Source organism: Zophobas morio, unplaced genomic scaffold, assembly GCF_036711695.1.
Source record: "Zophobas morio isolate AGI-343-1 ecotype UQ-CSIRO unplaced genomic scaffold, CSIRO_AGI_Zmor_V1 ptg000004l, whole genome shotgun sequence".
Classification (NCBI taxonomy): Eukaryota; Metazoa; Arthropoda; class Insecta; order Coleoptera; family Tenebrionidae; genus Zophobas; species Zophobas morio.
In genome coordinates this window covers 18,815,043-18,839,377 of record NW_026972109.1, presented here as the reverse complement: position 1 = coordinate 18,839,377, position 24,335 = coordinate 18,815,043, and the positions used below count along the sequence as shown (strand labels likewise).

The following is a 24,335-nucleotide window of genomic DNA, read 5'->3' as shown; positions in this document are numbered from 1 at the left end:
TTAGAATTATTTATACAGGGTGACTAAAAAAAATGGATGAGGCAATCTATTTTATTGATCAAATCAAGAACGACTCACCCCACTTCGACAATACAATTACTAGTTTTACACTGTCCCTATCCAAATTTATACAGGGTGTCCCAGAATTCGCGCCATTCCCGTGAATGACATGTTCCCTGTCCCGAACTGTGCCGTAAGTCGCAAAAAGAATTGTCCAGGCTTTAACCGTGTGAGAACTGGAAGGCGATTAAGTTGACCAATAGAGAGGCTGCTTTTATATCCGAACGTTTCTATGTTCAAAGTTACCTATGCCAAGAACAAAAAATCGGGTAATACTAAAGTTGAATGAATTTTTTCCGAATCCCCCTCCGTCAACAAAAGGAAACAGAAGTGTGGTTATAAATTTAATCATTTTGACAATTGTTTGTCATAAACTGTCACAAAGTTCATCACTGACCTGAAGAGATGCTTCTGCGCCAAAGATGACTGATTAATGTACACAGAGACGTCAAGGTTTACTTTAAGGCAAGTAGCATGGGACAGAAGTTATTTCTGCTGCCATTCTAGTTAAATTGTGTTTAACTGGGCTGTACATGTCATAAGAGAAGCTGTTTCTTTTCATCGTAGGCAAATAATACATTTATTACTATTCTACATAGTGTAGATACCGAAGAGCAGGTATTAGAAGTGATTTTCTTAGAGTCCCGTGAACAATGTGTTGTTCTTTTTAACGAAAATTAGTACATTTTCAGAATGCATCATATGCCTGATATTAAGTTTATCGTTATTTCTAAAAAAGAGTACCACATGTCCATTCAAAGAACGTTATTAAGTGTACTAAAACATAAATATCGCTTTTGATTAATCGGTGCTTATGATTTTCAATAAACAGTATCAATTTTTACTGAACAGCTTTGTTGCTGATACCTAATCTAAGCAACGAAAAAAGAGACGAGACTCCACTTCTCTGGTGTATTAAGATCATAGGTATCTGCTGTGGTGTCAATCATGTGGGGGAGATACTGAAAACTGAGACTTATTCAAGAATAATATTGATGTTGCACATGATGATTTAAAACAGTTTCTTTAAAGTTGTGAGTACTTTCTAGAGATTGAAAAGATACGAATAAAAATTATAACAAAAATCGTTTAGTTGCAATTTTTTTTAAGAACAATACAAACTATAAACAAGTCAGTACCAATACCACTAAGTTATTGATGTCTTATTCATACTAGTATAAAGAATATTTGGAAATGATGTTAATTTATGGAGAATGTACACGCTATGCAGCCACTGCTGTGCGCGAATATACAGGTCTTTTCCCCAATCATCGGCTCCTTGACCAGCATGTGTTTCGTCGTTTGTTGCATCCAGCAAAAGAAGATGGATCTTTTCAGCCTATTCGGAAAGCCGTGCTGGGCCTCCACGGATTATACGCATAGACGGTGAAGAACAAGTGGCACAAATGATTGGATGCTCAAGATCGATCATGCATCGTATCCTTACAGACAAAAATCTGCATCCTTACTATTGACGAAAGTGCAGCATCTGCGACGAGCCGACTGCGCGACGAGTGCATGTTGCTAAATGGTTACTGCGACAAAATGAACTAAATCCTGATTTTTCACGGCACATTCTTTTCGCCGACGAATGTTGATTTTCCCGAAAAGGAATATTTAATGCGCAGAATTGGCACTTCTGGGCAAACGAAAATCCACATTTCGCTAACGTGAGAGCATATCAAGAGCAATACTATTAATCTATGGGCTGGAATCGTTGTACTGTAACGTTATTAAACAATGTGCTCAAAATGACCACCATTAACTTCAATGCAAGTTCTAGCTCGTCGAATTATGTTGTGTTGTGTATTATTTAACATCTCAGGAGTAACTGTAGCGTAGGCTTCATGCAGTCTCTCTTCCAGTTCTTCTAACATATCTAGGGGTTCTCTATATACGTAATTTTTAATTTGATTCCAAAAAAAAAGTCCAAAGCAGAAAGGTCTGGAGATCTAGGAGGCCAGATGTTAGTACTGCCACGCCCAATCCACCTATGACGATACTCTTTTCAATGTTCGTCGTACAAGTATCGAATTATGTGGAGGAGCGCCGTCGTGCTGAAACCACATATTCCGCCGTACATTCAAAGGAACGTCTTCCAACAATGCCGGAAGCTTTAGTCGTAGAAAATTAGCATATGCATCCCCATTAAGGCGATCAGGTAACACAAACGGCCCCACCTAAAAAAACAGGAACGGAGTTTAGTGATAATTTTATCAGATGCATTAAAATTTTTACCACAGTTGGTACTACTATGATTCCAGCCCATAGATTAATAGTAAATCGCTCCTGATATGCTCTCACCCTAGTGAGATGTGGATTTTCGTGTGCCCAGAAATGCCAATTGTGTGCATTAAACATTCCTTCTCGGGAAAATGAACATTCGTCGGTGAAAAGAATGCGCCGTGTAAAATCAGGATTTAGTTCATTTTGTCGCAGTAACCATTGAGCAAAATGTACTCGTCGCGGGTAGTCGGTTGGTCGCAGATGCTGCACTCTCGTGTAATAATAAGGATGCAGTCTTCTCTCTTGAAGGATACGATGAGTGGTCGATCTTGAGCATCCACTCATTTGCGCTACGTAGGGGAAACTTCTCCTAGGATCCGCTTCCATGTTTTCTAACACTTGCTCTTCAGCACCTACACGTACATTCCGTGGAGCCCCAGCACGGCCTTTCCGACTAGGTTGAAAAGATCCATCTTCTTTTGCTCGATGTAACAATCGGTGAAACACATGTTGGTCTGGGTGCCGACGATTATTCACGGGGCTCTACGAAAATGACTTCTAATACCTGCTCTTCGGTAGCTACTCTATGTAGAATAGTAATAAATGTATTATTTGCCTACGATGAAATGAAACAGCTTCTCTTATGACATGTGCAGCCCAGTTAAACACAATTTAACTAGAATGGCAGCAGAAATAACTTCTGTCCCGTGCTACTTGCCTTAAAGTAAACCTTGATGTCTCTGTGTACATTAATCAGTCATCTTTGGCGCAGAAGCGTCTCTTCAGGTCAGTGATAAACTTCGTGACAGTTTATGACAAACAATTGTCAAAATGATTAAATTTATAACCACACTTCTGTTTCCTTTTGTTGACGGAGGGGGATTCGGAAAAAATTCATTCAACTTTAGTATTACCCGATTTTTTGTTCTTGGCATAGGTAACTTTGAACATAGAAACGTTCGGATATAAAAGCAGCCTCTCTATTGGTCAACTTAATCGCCTTCCAGTTCTCACACGGTTAAAGCCTGGACAATTCTTTTTGCGAATTACGGCACAGTTCGGGACAGGGAACATGTCATTCACGGGAATGGCGCGAATTCTGGGACACCCTGTATATGTATGTGTTTTTGCTAAAATATTGAGAACGTAATCATAAAATTTTGTTCTGGAAAAAATCACTTGAAATATACGCATGACATGCTTGTTTATCTGTACTGTAATAGTCCACATTCAACTTATAGGGGTTGTCATAAAAAATAAAATAAATAGAATTTTCGATATAACTCTCGGCAGTCTTCGCCGAGTTCCTCCTCAGAACTACTTGTATTTGCACCAGTATATGTATAGTGAAAGAGTTGCATAATATGTGCGTAGGCAGTGACCTGTGTATATTTTTACATTACCTGAGGTAGCTACCATACTCGGTATTTCTTCAAACGTGTACTTCCTATTTAGTTGTACGGTATATTTTCCTGCTTTGTAGATTAAAAAAAAAATGACGATGATTGCCCTGCGGCTACAAATTGCACCTCTGCAAAAATCATGCATTTCTCTCCATCTATGTATATCTATACTTACTATTATTCAAGTATTTTTAGTTCGTCGTTACTTGTCTTTTTAGTTTTTTCTTTGTTTTTTTTTCCTTCAGTATACTTTTATTTTTTAATTTTTGTGTTTACTAAAAATTTGTAGCATGTTTTCATCTCAATTCTTTCAACTTCACACCATAGTTGTTTAAATTTTGTATAAAATAATTATCCGTCTTCTATTGTCAGAATCATAAGTCGCTTTTGCAAGATCACCTTTTGATCCGACATCCTTCGATATTAGCTCCAAACAAGAGCCCCGGAGCCTCTTTGAGCATTTTCCACGCAACTTGGCACGGCGGTTCTCCAAGGGGATACGTTCACAAAGCGGTGTACGTGCCCATTTGAACGTCATTAATGTTTTACCCCGCAGCAGAACTCGTCCTTTGCCACGCATCATTGTTACATAATCCGTGATAAGAGTCACCGTTGTCGGATCTAACCCAACAATACAAATTAAATTTTATGGCTCGCTTAAAGTAGTAACAGTTTACAGCTGGAGGAAGTAAAACCGCCACGTCGCGAATCAGAAATCCTGCGATCTCTGTTATGATAATAACAATAATGATCCTGTGTGAACATCACGACGGAAACATAAACTCCGCTAATTTGCGTAAGATTTGGAAATTGTGGAAACGACGGAGTCGTGTGAACGGTGTCAGACTAGTGTGAATCGGACGTTTTGAGGCATTTTTTTCTTTAGCAGACCATGGCGATCTTGTTATCTGTCTTAAGTGGACGGTCTGGTCTATCCATGCTCCAGTTGACAGGAATGGTTCATGTCGTGACCAGGCATGATGAGAATTGCAACAAGATGAGCCATCTTTGGGACGTGCTTCATTGCATCTTTATAATTAATCGTAAACGTGACGAAATTATTGGTACTTCGATGGCTAGTCATTTTCGTACTGAATCTTCTAGCTGGTTAGACTTCACGATGACTGTCATTATTTGGTAGCTGCTAAACAGTGGTGGCGGAATAATCGTCTAGTTAGTTGTGTGGAGGATTGTATTGTCTGTGTCAGAGATGGTTTGTTTACGGGCATCTGCCTGACTGACTTTTGTCTATTGAAAAGAAGGACTGTTCACACGTTTTTGGCGTTCTACGAGACCTAAAATAAAAATAATGAGAGAAATAATTGCTGTGGTTTCAAATCGCATATTGTATGTTGATTTCAAGCATTGTAGATTGTCGTCAGAGACATTTGTATGTATCTAATAAGACGTAACCCAAATTTCAAAATCTGGCGACAGTTTTAAGATGTGTACAGTCTCGAGCTCCAAGTGTTTTAAAAAATTCCGAAGTTAAGTAGTAGTTTGACATTCCTAAAAGTACCTTTTTATCTTCGTCTCACAAGACTAAGTTGGCACTTCTAATTCTACAGGTGTTAAACCAGAAAAGTATTGATGCTGAAATTTAAATACATTCTTTGCGGTTATTATGAGCATGATAGATTCAAAATTTGTGTATCCATCCGCACCAAAATTTTGACGACGTTACATCTAAAGTTCTCTAAGTAAATCCTAAACATTTAAAATCTGTAAAATAAGATGCGTTTATTAATCTAGGCATATTTTTTTATAAAGATGTATGAAAAATATATAGTCTTTATTAAGAACGTGCGTTTGAAATCCTTTATTTAGCTAAGTTAAGATCAATCAACCCGGTCTGCTAAATGTATTTTCACTGAAACAGTTTTTGTGGCTTTGCGTATGTTGAGTAGCATAAATCTTTGAGGATCATGATAAATCTTTAAAAACATGAAAATATTTGAACTCCAATTTTAAACAGTGTATGAAATAATTGTAAACCGTAATAATTCATCTAGCTTGAGTTAAAGCACGTAAAAGATCACATCGCGCACTGAAAGTTTTTAATAATCTGATGGTTGTAGATTCTCTAGAGAATTTGAATTGCAGTAAATACCAACGCTCTACTTTTTAACAGCTCAATTTATTTATAAGAGAAATTTCTTAGGTCGAGCTCCGACTCGACTTGATCAATATCGTCTTATTTAGCAAACAAGATTAATACGAACTCTTATTTGTCCATGAGACCGTGTTTTTCCGAGAAGTGTTTTCATTCTCTTACAAAACGTGACTATGAATTATAATTAGATCATCTGGTACCCAGACAATCTTGGTCAAGGTAGATTTAGTTTCTACAAATAAGAATTTCTTACCTGTGAATAAAGAACGTCGTCCGAAGACCTGCACAAAACAGTCCTTTTGAAATTGTTATTTTAAACTTTTATCGCAATATCTTTTACTTCCCGAGTGTAAGCTAAGAAAGTATTGTAATCACTAATCAAGTCCATCGGGCGACGTTTCGTGACCCATAGAGTACGAAAAGATAGGTCCCCCGTTTCTGCCTGTGTTTTATTAGATAATCTTCGGCACTGCCGGAACGATTCTTGCCAAATTTTGTATGTGGTAGGAATCATGTAAATGGTAAAACGCGAACCAAAATTTGTCTGCTCATCTCCACCAACAGCGATATAACGTCGAAGCATCGACACTCAAAATTAATTGGTTCATACCCCTCAGGAATTGATAAAAAGTAACAGTCCTGAACTTGTAATTTATGAATCCCTATTAAATTTTTATGGTAGACATCCAGATTTTTGAAAAAAAAAAACAAAATTTTAGATACATAAAAGAATTCGATTTTTCGGATATTCGATTTCTCGATTTTTCAACTTTCGATTTTATCAATTTCTTTATTTTTAATTTTTCGATTACTGAATTTTTCAATTTTTAACATTTCTATTCAATTTTTTAATTTCTCGATTTCTCGACTTTTCAGTTTGTTTATTTTCCCATTTCTCGATTTTTCGACTTTTCAGTTTTTCAATTCTTCAATTTTCCGAATTTTCAGATTTTTAATATGGTATTTCAGTTTTGGGATTTTTCAGATTTTCAGTTCTTCAATTTCGCTTCCATTTCCCAATTTTTGAGTATGTAAGTTCTAGAGGATTTTTCAGTACATATTTCGATTCTTTAATTTTTGGATGTTGTCATTTTTCCATTTATTGATGTTTCTATTTTTCAATTTATCCAATTTTTAAATTTTCGAATTTCCAGTTTCTTGATGTTTAGATTTCTCGATGTTTTGATTTTTCGATTTTTTTATTTTAATTTTTTCAATTTTAAATTTTTCAGATTTTTAATATTAGAATTTTTCGATTGTTTAAATTTTCAATTTTCGACTTTGATTTTTTAATTTTTCGATATTTCAGTTTTGGGATTTTTCAGTTTTTCAATTTTGCTTCCATTTCCCAATTTTTGAGAATGTCAGTTCTGGAGGATTTTTCAGTATTTCGATTCTTTGATTTTTGAATGTTGTCATTTTTCAGTTTTTTGATGTTTCTATTTTTCAATTTATCCAATTTTTAAATTTTCGATTTTTTTTAATTTCAATTTTTTCAATTTTAAATTTTCCGATTTTTCGATTATGGCCTATTTCGATTTTCCAATTTTCAGTTTTTTAATTTCGCAATTTTTCAAATTTTCGATTCTTCAGTATTCCGATTTTCGTTTTCTCGATTTTTATTTTTTCAATATTTCAGTGTTGGATTTTTTCAATTTTTCGAATCAATTTTCCCATTTCTCGATTTCTCGACTTTTCAATGTTTCGATTTTTCAGTTTTTCAGTTCCTCTATTTTTCGATTTTTCATTTTTTAACATTTCTAAATTTTCAATTTTTGAATTTCCTTTATTTTTCTATTAATCGATTGTTTGGTTTTCTCATTTCTCGATTTCTCGACTCTTCAGTGTTTCGATTTTTCAGTTTTTCAATTCCTCAATTTTTCGATTTTTCAGATTTTTAATTTTACAATTTTCCGATTTTTAAATTCTCAATTTTTCGACATCGACTTTTCGATTTTTCGATATTTCAGTTTTGGGATTTTTCAGTTTTTGAATTTTTCTTCCATTTCTTAATTTTTGGGTATGTCAGTTCTAGGATTTGTCAGTATCTCGATTCTTCAGTTTTCGATTTTGCGATTTTTCGATTTTTTAGTTTTTTGATATTTCTGTCTTTCAATTTATCGAATTTTTAAATTTTCGATTTTAAAGGGTTTCTTGATGTTTTGATTTCTCGGTCTTTTAATTTTCCGGTTTTTTTTTAATTTGAAACTTTTCATTTTAAATTTTCCGATTTTTGAATTTCTTTAATCTCTCGATTAATCGATTGTTTGATTTTCCCATTTCTCGAGTTCTCGACTTTTCAGTGTTTCGATTTTTCAGTTTTTCAATTCCTCAATTTTTCGATTTTTCAGTTTTTTTTAATTTTACAGTTTTTCGTTTGTTTTAATTTTCAAGTTTTCGATATTTCAGTTTTGGAATTTTTCAGTTTTTCAATTTTTCTTCCAATGCTCAATTTTGGAGTATGTCAGTTCTAGGATTTGTCAGTAGGTATTTCGATACTTCAATTTTTCAATTTTGCGATTTTTAAATTGTTTTCGGCTTTTTAGTTCTTCAATTTTGCTTCTAAGTATTTCTCAATTTTTGAGTATGTCAGTTCTAGAGGATTTTTCAAGTATTTCGATTCCTTCATTTTTGGATGTTGTCATTTTTCAATTGTTTGATGTTTCTATTTTTCAGTTTATCGAGTTTTTAACTTTTCGATTTTCCAGTTTCTTGATGTTTCGATTTCTCGATTTTTTGATTTTTAGATTTTTTTTTATTTCAAGTTTTTCAATTTTAAATTTTGCGATTTTTCGATTATGGCTCATTTCGATTTTTCAATTTTTTAATTTTCCAATTTTGCGTCATTTTAGTTCTGAAATATTTCAAATTTTTGATTCAATATTTCGCTTTTTCAATTTTTCGATCTTTAAATTTCATATTTTCGAATTCTCGGTTTTTGATTTTTCGATTACACATTTTTTCGATATTTAAATTTTAGAATTTTCCAATTTTTCCATTTTTTGATGTTTTGATTTCTCGATTTTTCCATATTTTTTCTTCTTTGATATTTCTGTTTTTCAATTTCTCGAATTTTTAAAATTTACGTTTATCTATTTTACGATTTTTTTGGTTTCGATTTCTTGACATCTCGGTTTTCCGACTTTTTTAAATCTTTGGAGTTTCCAATTTTTCGACTTCAGTTTCTCGATTTGTCAGTTTTTTAATTTTTCAAATTCTTCAATTTCTTGATTTTTTACTTACTCATTTCTCACTTTTTCAATTTTTGAGTTCTTCGATATTACTGTTTTTCAATTTTTCGCCTTCTTAAACTTTACGGTTTTCAATTTTACGATTTTTTAATGTTCTAGATTTCGATTTTTCGGTTTTCTAATGTTTCCATTTTTAATTAAAATCTTTGATTTTTTGATTTTTATCACGCTTTTATTAGCTTGGGTTGTATCTATGTATGTATGTAACGGAATCTTTGAGCTTAATTTTCATCGGTTTCTAAAAGTCTGATCATCTTGAAACTTTGCACACGTCTCAAGGATCGATGACAATGCAATAATTTGATAACAGTTTCCCATTATCCTTATTAGGACCGCCAGGATCTTCGATCCTACGGAGACCACTGAGTGGTTCTTTCTAGAAAAATCTAAATAAGTAATTAATTCCCCAATTTATGAATTTGTCGCAGACTAAAAATTGAAAAATAAATAATAGTTTAAAAAACTAAAAAAACACGCTTTTATTGCTAATCGAACTAAAAACTAGAAAATAATTTTTAATGACAGAGTTTAATATTACAGTAGTAGAAGATCAAACAATCAATCATAATAAATCACCTCAAATTAAAATTATAATAAAATTTAAGTTATTAACAGAATAATTCAATTCAGAGTAAAAAGCGTGGGGTGCATTTTACTGCGGTTCATAACTATCCTCTCATAGATAGTTGCCAATAGAATGATTGTAATATTTAAAATATCAAGCACCCCACGCTTTTTACTCTGAATTGAATTATTCTGTTAATAACTTAAATTTTATTATAATTTTAATTTGAGGTGATTTATTATGATTGATTGTTTGATCTTCTACTACTGTAATATTAAACTCTGTCATTAAAAATTATTTTCTAGTTTTTAGTTCGATTAGCAATAAAAGCGTGTTTTTTTAGTTTTTTAAACTATTATTTATTATTGATCATTTAATTCATATCTCGATGTGTCAATTTTTCGTATAGCATTTTTTCCCGTCTGTTACCTACTTTAAAGATAATTCGTATTAACCGTACTTGTATGGACCGCGTTCTTTTGGTTTTGCGGCATTTGTTGGACTATTCTTCAGAAGCGAGGGAAGTTCTGTCGAAATATCCTTCGACCATTTTTTTTTTCATTTTAAAGACAATTTCAAAAATTTCAGTAGTAAAGAGACTCCATGCATTGTTGAATTCTAGTAACAGAATAATATCACTTTGATTTAATTTATGATCATAGCTTTTCGGTAAAAAGTTCGTTCAATATTTTAATCCAGAAATGTACACCTGTAGAAAAATTATAGAGTTGTGGTTCTTGTGAAGAGATAAAACTTTGATATCATCTTCGATGGTCACTCCACTTATTATTTTTCTATTAGAGATAATTTGGTAAAACCTAGTCACTTTGGAATCAGCATATGATAGAATACAAAAGTCGTCTATAATAGCAATCTTTGATATTTATTGTTAAAAAATTATGTTGGCTACACTAGCGCGTTCTTTTTCCAGTTTCACAGTTACAGGCAAATAACTGTCAATAAAGTATCATCAGTCATCACTAAACGGACAAATTTTTTGACCAGATTTATCTTACTCATGTCAACTTAGAAACCTTTTTTTGACACTGTCATTAACTTTTTACTTTTTCTTCCAGACGAGACCGATCTCATAAGCGAACGCCTGGTCCACCAATCCAAAGCACGAGGATCAGCAGATAACATCTCTGTGATAGTAGTATTTCTTCGCGAACCCTCAAAGATCGCGGCGGAAGCCCACTGGGCCAACCGCAACGCCTCTCCCATCACAATGGATACCAGCCTCGACAATGCAAACAATCCCTTCTCCAACTCCAACGGCTCCGACAACAACATCATCGGCCAGAAGTCAGAAGGGCTGCTCCTGAACCTCTCAGAGAACTTCAAGCACAACGGCGCCGACCTGTCACCCAGCGGCGACTTCTACCACAATTCCGAGAAATCCAACGGCAAAAGACTGGCGTCGGAGTTCGACGACGACGACGACCTGGGCCCTGAGACCGACGTTGACGCAGTGGACGACGTGCTGTCGCCTTCCATCGCCGCAGCCAAAGCTCTGGCCGAAGGTATCGTCAACAACAACCCGGACGGGAGCTTCAACCCCTTCGTTGAGAAGCACGAGGTGGAGAAAGCTGCCCTCGAGATCGATTTGGATCTTCAGAAGCAGCAAAGTAGCGAGTTCGATGGACAGAGGTCACCGAGAGAAGAGACGCCGACACCGCCTGCAGATGCTGGTGAGTACGTCTGGGAGTTACGTCTAAATATAAGCTCGCATGTGAAAGCTATTAGATTAAGCAACACCCACTAACGACGGCATAATTAGGTATTAAATCCATAACGTTGGGTTTGAATGGAGTGTGAGGTTTTATCGGGAACGCCGAGATGGAGTGGATAAAAGCAGAGATTTGAGGTTCACTTGATTGATCTGCAAATTGCGTGTTAGTAATTAGAGGCTGGAACAATGAAAACGTCATCGGATTTTAAAAATCTGCGGGAAGTGTTTGAGTTCTCTGGGAGAAAATTATGTGTTCGAGGATAGCAGCTGTTGGGTTATCATATGTTCATTTTTGTTATTATAATAAGTAATTGTAGTTTTAAATGTAGGTGAAGTAACGGTGCGTGAGGTTTTAGAAAACAAACAAAAGATTAGAGTGATTATTTTATATATTATGCCCACAGCATGTGGTTGAAAGGGTAGCAATTTGCGGTTAATTATGTGTTTAAGACCATTTTATTTGTGAAGGTAGCAGCTTTATGTGTGTTAATATCGCTCGTAAAGTTGCATGGTAGATTATTTGAAAATATTTTTGTAGATAAAGTGTTGATAATCGATAATGTGGACTGTTCGTTCCGTTGATACCTACGCTGGTCTTTTTTACTTGTTTACTTTCTGGGCGTAAGTTAAGGAAATATACGTACATATTTACTAATCGAGTCCATCGGACGACTTGCCACTTTCATGTTTTCTCGACGTTTCACGACTCCTAGAGTACGAAAAAAAGTGATCTTCCGTTTCCGTCTGTCTGTCTATCGTCTGTGTCGATTTTTAATAGACACGTAATCTCCGAAACTACTGCACCGATTGTAGATGGTAAAACACTAAGCAAAATTTGGCTAATCACACTACCAATGGAATGACGTCAAGTCCAAAATTTAAAATAGTATTTTTTTTTTTATTTTATAAAGTAAGATACTCCTGCACTTGTGGTGTATGAATCCGTGTTGAGTTTTCACCCTAGACGTCCAAATTTTTGGAAAAAAAATTCAAAATTGTATAACATTTTGCTATTTAACTTTGAAACTGCAAAACCGAATGCTCTGAAATCTTGAAAATGTTTTAAGGTTATCGTAATCGTGGTAAATTATTAATCAAAATTTATTCGTTTATTCCTTCCCAAAAAATTAATGACGTCATCTAAAAATTTTACAGAATAAACCATCTCTGAAATTTGCAAAATATTATGACTATATTTGTGATTTATCAACTCACTCACACCTTTTAGAATTAATCTTCATCGTTATATCGATTAAATCAAGAATGACTCACTCCATTTTCCCGAAAAAACTTTGTAAAATTATTGAAAATTCTCCCCCCCCCCCCCCCCTCAAAAATGTATTACTTTAAAAGTTTAAGAATACATTTTTATTTAAAGGTACAAAAAAGAAGAACAATATTTGTACGTTCTAAAATATCCAATAGTTCAAGCATATGCAATAATACAGATATTTCGACAAAACGTCATGATCTAAATAAAATTTATTAAAAACCTACAAAGTCATAAAAAGACAAAATTGGATATAAATAGAAAATTTTACAATATTGTTTAACGTTGCTATTAAAAATATTTCAATCTTTTCTAAAGACCTAAAAAATCTAAAAATGGTAAAACGATTTCGTGAATTCTGAAATATGCTGAAACCGTTATTTTTAAAAATCTGAAACTTCGATAAAAATAAATAATTCATTCTCAAAATTTTATAAATTTAATATTGTACTCAGAATATTCAAATTCCTTACAGCATTAAAAATTTACAATATTGAAACATTCACAACTATTTGAAAAAATTAAAAAATTCAATTAACTTGTTAAATTTACTCAGTTTTTATTCTTAGTGAAATCAACCCACATCTTAGAGAGGTATTTAAAAGATGTGTAAAAAGGCCTTTGTTTTTTAACATCTCTGCATCTTCCGTGTTTAAAATTTTTTAAAATACATAAGCTTCGTCATTTTAAAAAATTACTAGCATTACATTTTTATAAAATTATTGAAGACTCTGAAACTCGCAGAAACTGTAATAAAAGTTTAAGAATAAAGTTTTATTTAGATGAAATACAATAAAAAACAATATTTGGACTTTCTAAAATATCCAATACTAAGCATATTCAATAATACAGATATTTCGACAGAACGTTGTGTTCTAAAATTTATTAAAAACCTACCAGCTCAGAAAAGTACAAAAGTACATATAGCCTTAGCAGATTTTACAATAATGTTTAATTTTGCAATAAAAACTATTTGACTTGTCTCGAAAGACTTGAGATTCAAAAACTGGTAAAGGATTTCGAGAATTCTGAAATATGCTGACATCGTTTTTTTTTTCTTCCATAAACATAAATAAGTAATTGTCAAAATTTTATAAATTTAATATTATACTAATAGTATTCAAAATCCTGACAGCATCAAAATCTTACAATATTAAAATATTCGGAACTGTTTGGAAAAATTAAAAAATTCAAAAAACTGGTTATTTCGACAGGACTTCCTTCGCCTCTTAAGTACAATTCAACAAATCTCGCTTCTGTGAAAAACTGAAAAAAATGTATTTTGCGAACATTTTATATTAAAATATGTAATATAGATAAAAGTATAAGAAGCTAAACCTTCTTTTTCTTTTTAATGACACTATACACAACCCTCATTTGACTTACACCTGTTAAAACTTTTATGACTTAAGCGGCTTAAGCCAAAGAACCCTTATAAGTCAAACTGGCTATTGTAAGCTTTGTAGACCCGAACCGCAAGATTATTACTGTCCATTGTTGGCATAATGTAGCTGTGAACTGAGTTAAGTAATACAATATCCAGTTTGACTTATAAGGGTGGTTTGGCTTAAGCCGCTTAAGTCATAAAAGTTTTAACAGGGGTATGTCAAATGAGGTTACTTTGTATAGATATGATGTAGAATTTTTGTGAAGTCTTGTCGAAATAGCCTTGGACTACTTTGTTTTATTTGCTTATTAGTTTAATGCTACCCGCACTCGACGCTAAAATTTGCTAATAATAATTGACAATTGAAGAAAATTTCAGAATCTTTACTTTCTACGCAAAATTTTAAGATGACAGCATTACATTTTTGCTGGAGGTGATGATACAAATTTTGGGTTTCACCATCTACACAATATTCTTAAAATCCGCCTAAACGACAGGCAGACCGAGACGGGGACCTACTTTTCCATGTTCTAAGCGCTACGACACGTCGCGAAAACACGATATCAGTACTTCCTAAACCGGACCCTATAAAAATGCCTCGCTAAACCCAGCTTGACACAAATCTCGCTTCACCAACCTCTCACATCCACCAACCTCTCACATCCACCACACGCTTCATCCGAGCGTTTAATTCAAACCACTCAGGTCGTGAGATCTTCCCGCGATCTCACCATTTAACTTGTTGAACTGTGTCAGATCGCGTTAGTGCAGCAGTCGGAGGTCCTCCCCTTCGTACGCAAGACGTCCGTGCTAATCCTCGCCAAGATCTATCACCGCGCTTTACCAAACTCACCCATTACACATCGAACGCTCACGATCGAGATTTATGCAGACTCTATGCCGCTGTTGCACCTGCGGGGGTAAATTGCGCTATTTATAACTACAAACTACCAACCGCCTTATCTTTCATCTGCGAGTCGAAGGGAAAAAATGGCATTCTTGGCCATTTGGCCTCGCATCCGATGACGTGGAGGGCTCTGTATAGCGATCTCCTGCAGCGATTGCTGCTTATGTGCAGCAGGAAGGCTAGTCCGGTCAATCGGGCGTTGAGAAAGAGGCAGTCGTGCATTATGGGTAGGTAGCGATTTTTTTGGGTTTGGTAGGGGGGTTAGCCGTGAGTGGTAAGATGGAGGGGTGTCGTCATTCTGACAAATTCAGAATTTCATTGGTCCCTAATTTTTTTATTATTAATGTTACACCAAAAAGTCATTAATAAAAGTTATAGGTAATTATATTATCTACAAAAAAGCTCCTTACACTTTTTTCTCAGACTCGAGGTTACGGAGATGATTCACAAAAATTATTGCGTCCGAATTTTCAAGATGGCTCGCAGTCCCGAAAACTCATTTTTCCGGACGACCCCTCTCCGAAACCCAAAAAAACCTGCTGCCTACCCAGAATGCACGCCCTCATGCCGGATTGACTGACTAAGCGGGATACGGGTGGAAATCGGTGCGTTGTTGTCATGGAGATGCTGTAATTAGGCAACAAAAGAGCCGCTTGGAAACAAGAGATAGTCATTAACGAGTACAATCGTCATTTATGGGATTGTTAATGAGATTTTAAACTTTGACAGGCGACGCGGGCTTCGATTAAAAATTGAAGCCGTGATGCGAAATGGGATGGTCGATGTTGGAAATAACTCGTTTAGGATGTCTGGTTAAAAACAGCAGTACGTGGGGTGTGCAGTGAATGTAATCGGCCTGGAACAAATCAAAATATGTTTTGTATTGGTGGAATTTGTCGATTGTGGAATTTATGTTTTTTAACAACCACAGCCAATAAAAGGGTTTGAATTTGCAAACAGTGTTAAATTTCGGATGGGTTAAACTATTCCAAAATAATGATGAAAAGTAAACACGGGTAAAAACGGGAGCCTACATAGGATTAATAAAAGAAAAGTAAATATTTATTTATAATTTGGAATTAATAGTACAAAGTAAACTGACGCCATACGTAGGGAATTTCCCTGAGGGATAGCATTCGGTTAAATCGTAATAAAATTACGCCATTTTCTGGCGTTCAATATAAAGGCAACCGGATGCTTTTTTTACATTTAAAAAAAACATTATTTTTTGATGTCAGCAATTGAGAAATTATTATATATTTTTCTTCTAGTAATTTCAGATTTTTCAAATTACTTTAAAATTCGCTTCAAAATAATGCAGTTTTATTGTAATTTAATTTAGTGATGCATCTCTTTTGCTGAAAAGTGAGAAAAATTCGTCGAAAGTTATTTCAATAGAACTTCCACGGTCCCTGAAGTGCAAGCCAACAAATCCCACTTCTTTGAAAAATTATAAACAATTTTTGTGATTTTTGTTTTCTGATAACCAAAAATTAAAAACCAATGGCGTCATTGACACTTCCGAACCTTTTTTGACTTGACCTTTTCAATTCTTCGATTTTTTAGTTTTTCGATTTGCAATTTTTCGTTTCGGTTTTTTATTTTCTTTGTATTTTCAATTTTTCGACTTTTCAGTGTTCTGATTTTATAATTTTCTTTTTTCAATGTGAAATGTTTCAATCATTTTTTCAATTTTAAATTTGTCAGTTTCATCAATTTTCATTTGCAAGTTTTCTAGTTTTGATTTTAAATATGTAATAATAGTTATAATTTTAAAAGTTTTTCACTTTTTAATTTTATGATTTCAGAATTTTTTCATTTTTCAAGTTTTTTTTTTATTTTTTTTGTTTCTTCAATTTTACGATAGGTAACTCTTCAAGTTTCCACTTTTAGATTTTACAATTGTACGATTTTTAATTTTTGAACTTTTTCTAATTTTTCCATTCGATTTTTCTACTTTTCCAATAAAAAAAAATGAAAACTCGTAAAATTGTAACATTGAAAAATCAAAAATGAAATTACGAAAAAGTATAGAATGAAAACTTTGAAAAATTTAAAAATTAAAAATTGAGAAACTTCGGTAAATCGGATAACTGAGAAATCCAAAACTTACAAAATTGAAAAACCAAAAATACAAAAATTAAATAAATGGAAAACTATGAAATCGAAAGAAACATTTAAAAAAATAAAGGAAATGAAAAAACGAAAAATTGTGATTAAAATCGAAAAAATGAAAAATAAAAATAAAGAGAAATTGAAATTCGAAAAATTAAACATTGGGAAACTGAAAATCGAAAAATTAAAAATTGCAAATCGAAAAATTGAAAAATCTGGAAGTCCAGGAACTGAAAATTTGAAAAATTTAAAATTGAAAAAAGAAAAATTATGAAACCGAAGCATTGAAAAATGAAAATATGAAAAATTATGAAATCAAAAAATTAATAGAAAGTAAAATAATCCAGGAAAAATTATAAGACTTAATTTTGCAATTTTTTTATAACCACCCTTAAGTTAAAATAAATATATGAATGTGATGTTTTTGCAAGGACACCTATTCTTGATTTAATCAGCACAATATACTGCCTCATTCATTTTTTTTTTGAGTCAACTGCATAAGTAATTCTAAAAACTATGAGTGCATTGATAAACCACAAGTATAGGGTCATAATATTCTGGGTCCTTCAAATAAGATTTATTTGGCAAAATTTTGAGATGACGTCGTCAATTTTTGAAAGGAATAAATTCTGATTAACGATTTACCATGGTTGTCGTCTCTTAAAACGTTTTCAAGAGAGCATTCGGTTTTGAAATTTCAGAGTTAAATTGCAAAATTTTGTTATACAATTTTGATTGTTTTCCAAAAATTTGGATGTCTAAGGTGAAAACTCAACACGGTTCATATACCACAAGTGGAAGAGTGTCTTATTTTATAAAATTAAGAACTATTTTACTGTAAATTTTGGAAACGATATCATCAAATTGTTGGAGATGGTTACCAAAATTTTGGTTAGCGTTTTACCATCTACATGATAATCCTAATATTTATATATACATACAAGATTTGACAACATGTGGTCCAATGGTTCGAAGATTATCTGTCTAATAAAAATCCGGACAGACAGCAAACAGACAGACAGACAGAAGAGTAGTGAATCGACCGATTAACTCGATCACAATACTTCCTTAGCTTACACCCGGGAAATAATAACAAATTCGACACCCTGGTGTATGTATACTCAACGTAGATTAAGATATTGAAATTCCGTAAACGCTTTTGTTTTTAACCCATAAGCTGCATCTTAATTTGATAAAACATATACATCAGTAGAGAGCGGATTTTATGAAATTTGCATATCCGTTATTTTTTGCATATAAGTCTTGATATTTAATATGTGAACGAATCATGCTAATTAAAAATGAATACAGCTATAAAAAATTGCATATTTGCATATATTTGCCTTCTGCTGCATATTTCACGTAACGGGTGCATATTTTGCATTTTTATCAATTTTTGTGCTACTTTGAAAAAAAAAAAAATGCAATTCGATCGGCATTTTGCTAGAAAGACGAAATTTCATGAATCATATTGCAAATATTGTCCTGAGCTTCAAATAACTGGGGAAGGTTTGGGTTTTATGGTAGTTTGGAGGAACCACTGGGTGTTAAGCCATCTTTCCAGGTAAATTCGACTCCTAATTACTTTTGGAAATACCGTTCATTTCAATATTTTTGTTCCTTACTTAAGTGCATTAATGGTATGTTTTATGGTGGTCGAAGGGACGTTATCCTATTATTTTTCATCGTGTGTTTGCATTTAAGTATTTAAAGCGATAGAGATGTGTGTCAATATGTAGATAACTCAAATTAATTTATGAATTAAACCTTTTCCTGAACTTATTCTTCAAGAAGGAACTGTGTTTTGTTGTGCCTGTTGTAATCCGATAAGTATTTTTACATCTGTGGACGCAGTGCGCAGTTTTTCTATTTACTAATACATACTTTAGAATCACCGGACAAATTTTTGTTAGAATATTTCGAAAAATATTTAAAAATAAATTGTTACCAAAATAGTAATTAAATAGTCGATTACTACTATTTTTTAATTCGTTCTGTTTACCTATATTTATTTTTTAGTATAAGAATATTATCTTAAAAAATGTCATTTATTTGTCAGTGAGATCTAATTAAACACTTTGCAATGTGATTTATGTATTTTTTGTAAAAAAACGTAAGCTCGTAATTTTTGTAATTTGTAAATAAATTTAGTTCGGTTATTACGCTTTTTTTTATTTTTGGAGCATATGCAACTGCATATCTCTGCATATATTAAGAAAGTTATTGCATATTTGCATAAATTTGATGCATGTGATATGATCATATTTCCCAAAATTTTGCTGCATATTTTCCGCTCTCTATACATCAGTGACATCAGCGCCCCACGAATGTTTTTTAATAATTTTAATTTTATTTATAAATTCTAGTTAAACATAGGCATATTACATAATCATGATCATAATTCACTGGGTTTACAAAACAACCAGCCATAAAAATTATATCGTGTCTTAAAAATAAAAATAAGTCAAACTTTAAGACACTTGTTTTCTAAACAACAGGAGCGCTAGGTTCTTTGTCCATGCGTTCATCACGTTTTATTATTACTGCATCTTTTCGATGATTATAATAGAATGTGTCTAGTCTAAGTTTATCGTGCAAGCTAAAAGCAGTGGTGTTTACGAAATTTTAATACCGCCATCGTCCTCAAGACAGGTGGGGTGTCTTAACAGTGTGATGCTGTAAAAATAGATGTATCTTGTCTATGGTTGAAAATAGTTTTGACACACTCGGATAACACTTATTTGGATTTACAACCTAAATTATTTTTAGATATATAGGTGTTCCGTTACTTGTCATACTCCGAAGTTGATTTGATGCATGATTAAATGACGAATGATTTAAGTTTTCACGGTTTTTAGATAACGAATGATTTTCGTTTTGTTAACGTTTAAGTAGAACGCCCATTGATAACGGAACGGATAGCACAGGAACGAATATGAACGGTTGTATTGATATTTAAAGCATACTGTTTAATGGAAAGCCGCACACTGAGACTGTCAATACTGCCTGTCGTTGCGGTCTTCTCTCAGTGTGCGGGTTTCTGTAATATTTTAAATATTGTTCGTTTGTGTCTAATCCGTTCCGTGCTCACTCCATGTTCTGCATAAATCATTATCATAATTTCAAGATCGTGTGCACTAAAGTATAACTAAAGCTAAAATCCATTTCAATTCAAATCCCCGGCTGTGGCAACCAGTTTCGTCATTTAACTCCAATGTTTGCAACCGAAAAGCCAAAAGTATCACACAAAAGTGAAAAAAATCTGTTAAGAGAATTAATGATTTTTAAGTTAATTATTAAAACTAATTATAAGGAAGTTAGGATTTTTGAAGTTTTAGGGTCATTAATAAAAACTTTGAATACGGTCCTGCAGTCTTGGTGGAAATGAGCAAAAAGGCCACAGTCTATCGAGTTGAATTTAACCGCTTTCTTAACGCAAGAACGCAATATAAAATTTAATTATACCGGCATGTACCGTTGGGTATCCTTGATACCCGAGTTGAATTAGCAATAATAAAAATTAATTATTTTTATATGTATGTGGAGTTCTAATGGGCGTACGCCATTTCCGTTCTATGTTTAAAGACAATTCCACGTTGGAAACATCACTTTCTTATACCTATAAATAAATACGTAGCATTCATCACCTCTTGATTACTTTTAATTATTTGAAGGCCTAAGGACTGGAGCAGCGATAACACAATATTAGTCTTGATCTATTTTCTAATTTATTCCAGTCATAATAATATATTAAATTTATTTTTGTATGAACAGGCAATAAATAATGTTTAATTTTCGCCATGAAACTGTCGCCTTTCTTTACCAATAGCTAATTAACCCGCAAATAACATAATTACAGTTATTGCCTATAGATTAATTGGTGCTATTCGTTACGTTATCGTACGGCAATGTTTTTTGAAATCGCGAGCATGCGTGGTATTCGTCGGACTATTTTCTCTTCGTCCACCATTTTTCTGCATCGTATCCGTTTCTTCATGTCGATAACTTCTTGCAAGCCTCTTCTTTTTGCATAGATTATGAACATGCACACTCGCTCGTATCTCGTCTTTCCATCTCGCTTCACTTCCAGAAACATAAATCCAGTGTGTAGACAGCTGTGCCTATAAGTCACTCGTATTTGTACAAAACCCTGTTGGCCTCAACAGCAACAAAAAGAAAGTCCACAGCGCAACATTTTGACGCGCTGAACGTTCCAGCAACCTCTTCCAGTTATCTCGCTTCGGGAATCGCCATGGAGACACTTTATTTTTGAATCACAGGCCTTCTTGTGTTAATGAACCCTCTTCGCTCAAAATAACAGCCTAAAAGACACACGCTCGAGTCGAGTTTGTGGTGTTGGAGGCGACAGATGTAGAATTTGTTTGTCCGCGTGTGCTGTTTTGAGAAAGTCTAATTGCCAGAGAAGAAACAGTTTGTATAAATTTGGGAACTGCGGAGGATTTTGGGTAATTAGAACGCCTTCTGTAAGCTTGTCCTAGAAAGATTTAATGAGATAATAGCCGGTTGAATTATCTAATTTAGGCTTTGTGCTGCCGTTTGACTGGAAAGGGAAAATTTATAACGAAAAAGCTAATTAAGACATAATTGTCTCCGGCGTTTTATGGCCGCCTCTGTATATACGAGACGTTTTTATTTGACGTAAAATTATCAGATTTTGGAAGTTTGTAAATGGATATACTTTGCGTAATTAGCCCTATCGTAACGTGATATCCTTTTGGTCTCCAACCCGGAACACATATTGTAGATAACGCACGCGGTAACTGTCCGGACTCCTCCGGTTAGTAGAGAAACAAGTTCATTTGTTAGATCAGGGGTCCAGGCCATATTAGATTGCTGTCGTCGACGTGAGCACGCGAGATATCTTCATTTTCTTCAGGCTCATATCCATGACACCTGGTAATAGTTCTGATAAAATTCCCTCTACATAATGTGGGTACGTTATTATCGTGTATCTACACATTCTATACTTCCAAGTATCCAGTTCGAGGAAATAAATCACATAAAGAAAATGTGTTAAAAGATTCAGGTTTGAATAACTTGCAACCATTTTTTTTAACAGCCTTTTTTAAAAATTTACCAATAGTAGGTAAAATCCCCTACTCTGCTGTTGTGCCGTCCAAGCCGTCATAGTCAAGTCATAAAATTTTAGTGAATATAAAAATAAAGTCCTGAATATACGCTACATCAGGTCTACACTATTGTATATAAGCGACATTTGACAGAGTTGAAAAACGTCAATTTTATTATACGAAAAAGTGAGGTTAAGTTGTACCCTTTCGAGTTGTCAGCTGTCATCAAAATTATCCGGCATTCGTTTCTCAAAATGTTGTGGAGAGGTAATCGTCGAAATTATCTTACAAATTATTTTGAATTTTTAATAGATGGCGATCTTTAGAAATTTTGATAATACAAATACTGATAGGTTACAAAACATTATCAAAAAGTTATTTTTTTGCATTCCCTCAAAAGATGACATCATCTTGATATTGAAAAATTATTATTAAACTGATATCAATTAAAAAATACGCTCTATTGTTGTTCATGTTTCAATAGCATTATTTATCTTTTAGAAGCATATGAGAATAGATCCATTGAATTGATTATATCGGGAATCGTCAATCTAATTTCCCCGAAATTTTAGGAATAAGTGTATGATTAGCGTTAACATCGAAAAAATCAGCAACAATATCTTTATCTCCACTGGAAAATGTTTGAATTATCTGATAAAATTATTAAATATATCTTTCGAAATTTATTTTGGCATGGCATACATTTGTTGTTCTTTAGTGGCTAAGGAAGTTACGTTTAAGCCGCTTTACGAACTTGATTATTGTATTTTTTAGAACTAACAATAATTCTAAAACAACTGAAAATATTGAAAAAAAATGGTACTATTAAATACGCATCTGGTACCATTATCCAATTAATGACGTCGTTTATTTACCAATCATCATCATTTCTTTAGCAACGCCAAACAAAATTCAGCCTTTGCAGCTGATATTAAGGTAGTGTTTTGTGACATTATGTTGGCACTACTGATAATAAAACCTATGGTACCATATATCGGTTAAAGCATTTGACAGTTAAGCTGTCATTTTTGTGAAAATTTTCATGATGTATTTTTAAAAATCGATATCTCAGTTACTTGTGGAAATTTTGGAGCGTGGTTTTCGCCACTGTTTTCAGCTTACAGAACTCTAGACACTATCCAAAAACATTGTGGACTTTTTTATCGGAAATGATATGCAGTGAAATCAGATTTTGTCGAAAAAATTGCTTTTATTGTATCTCATTTCCGACAGAAAAAGTCGATAATGTTTCTTGGGTGGCGTCTAGAGTTCTGTAAGTTGAAAATTGTGGCGAAAATGGCGTTTCCATAAATAGTAGCTGAGATATTGGTTTTTAAAAGTACGTGATGAAAAATTTCGCCAAAATTAAGATAAAAATGACGATAAACTTTTTTTGTTTTTTCCCCATCTGGTGGATGCTTAAAATATAATTCTTTAATACTAAGAATTTATATCATTTTACAACAGGGTATTAATAATGGTTTACATCTAGAGGAGCGTGACCACGGCTGGACAAAAAAAATCAGCTTTCGAAAAATATAGTTTATTTGTGGCAGATATTGAGGATTGCCAATCGCCATAAATTTTTTGGCCAAACCGAGAATAGGTTTCGATAATAAATTTATCTTTTTCTAGAGTCCACATTTTTCCGTATCCATTTTTGTAATTTAAAAAAATAAACGTTAAAATTAGTTTCAAAGTTTGACTAATTGACAGATTAATAATTAATTTTGCAGAAAGTCGCAGTAATAAACGAATTACGCATAGCACACTATATGTAAATAATTTAACACCATTTGTGTATATGCAGGTAGAGAGTGTATTAGAAAAATTTAAAAATTCAAGGTTTATTTAAGCGTTATTCATAAGTTACCTAATCCTAAAAAATTTACTTTGTAGTTTTTGTTTGCTTGAAAGATCCAGTTTCATGTTTTTTTTATATTTGCGCGTAAAGTTAAAAAATGTAATATGTATGTGCTTTTAAAGAAGACAACGTCCCTCTAGAAACATAAACCATGGTTCGTCACGCTTGAATTATAGATACGTAATAAACTCGGTAATGGTAGGTAAGCGAACAATTGATAAAATTCTCGATACTCCGTAATGGGTTTATACCTTTTTATGTTTATTATGGTTTTAGATTGTTGGTGAGCTCTCCACAATGCACCTAACAAGCAAAACTACTTGCAAGAACGACCGTACGTGATATTTTAATG

At 33.3% G+C, this 24,335-nt stretch overlaps 2 protein-coding genes across 2 annotated transcripts in view; one reads left to right on the top strand and one right to left on the bottom strand.

The window, feature by feature from the left end:
* The window catches only part of LOC135144612 (uncharacterized), a 151,905-nt gene that overhangs the window by 101,810 nt on the left and 25,760 nt on the right, over positions 1 to 24,335 (top strand). The window contains exon 8 of the mRNA XM_064076644.1: positions 10,695 to 11,309. Coding sequence (XP_063932714.1) covers positions 10,695 to 11,309 — 615 coding nt within the window. The remainder of the gene's footprint in view (positions 1 to 10,694; positions 11,310 to 24,335) is intronic.
* Positions 1,134 to 2,823, bottom strand: LOC135144602 (uncharacterized). Its single transcript, XM_064076633.1, has 2 exons — positions 2,299 to 2,823; positions 1,134 to 2,240 (listed from the first exon to the last, which is right to left on the bottom strand). Exons 1-2 carry the CDS (start codon positions 2,671 to 2,673, stop codon positions 2,052 to 2,054), a joined length of 564 nt encoding a protein of 187 aa, XP_063932703.1. The 5' UTR covers positions 2,674 to 2,823; the 3' UTR covers positions 1,134 to 2,051.

What these genes read in the sequence shown, in the direction of transcription:
- LOC135144602 (XM_064076633.1), bottom strand. Translation starts at nt 2,673, where the DNA reads ATGGAAGCGGATCCTAGGAGAAGTTTCCCCTACGTAGCGCAAATGAGT. An exon ending in TCATAGTAGTACCAACTGTG is followed by an intron (nt 2,241 to 2,298) that starts GTAAAAATTTTA and finishes CTGTTTTTTTAG; the next exon opens with GTGGGGCCGTTTGTGTTACC.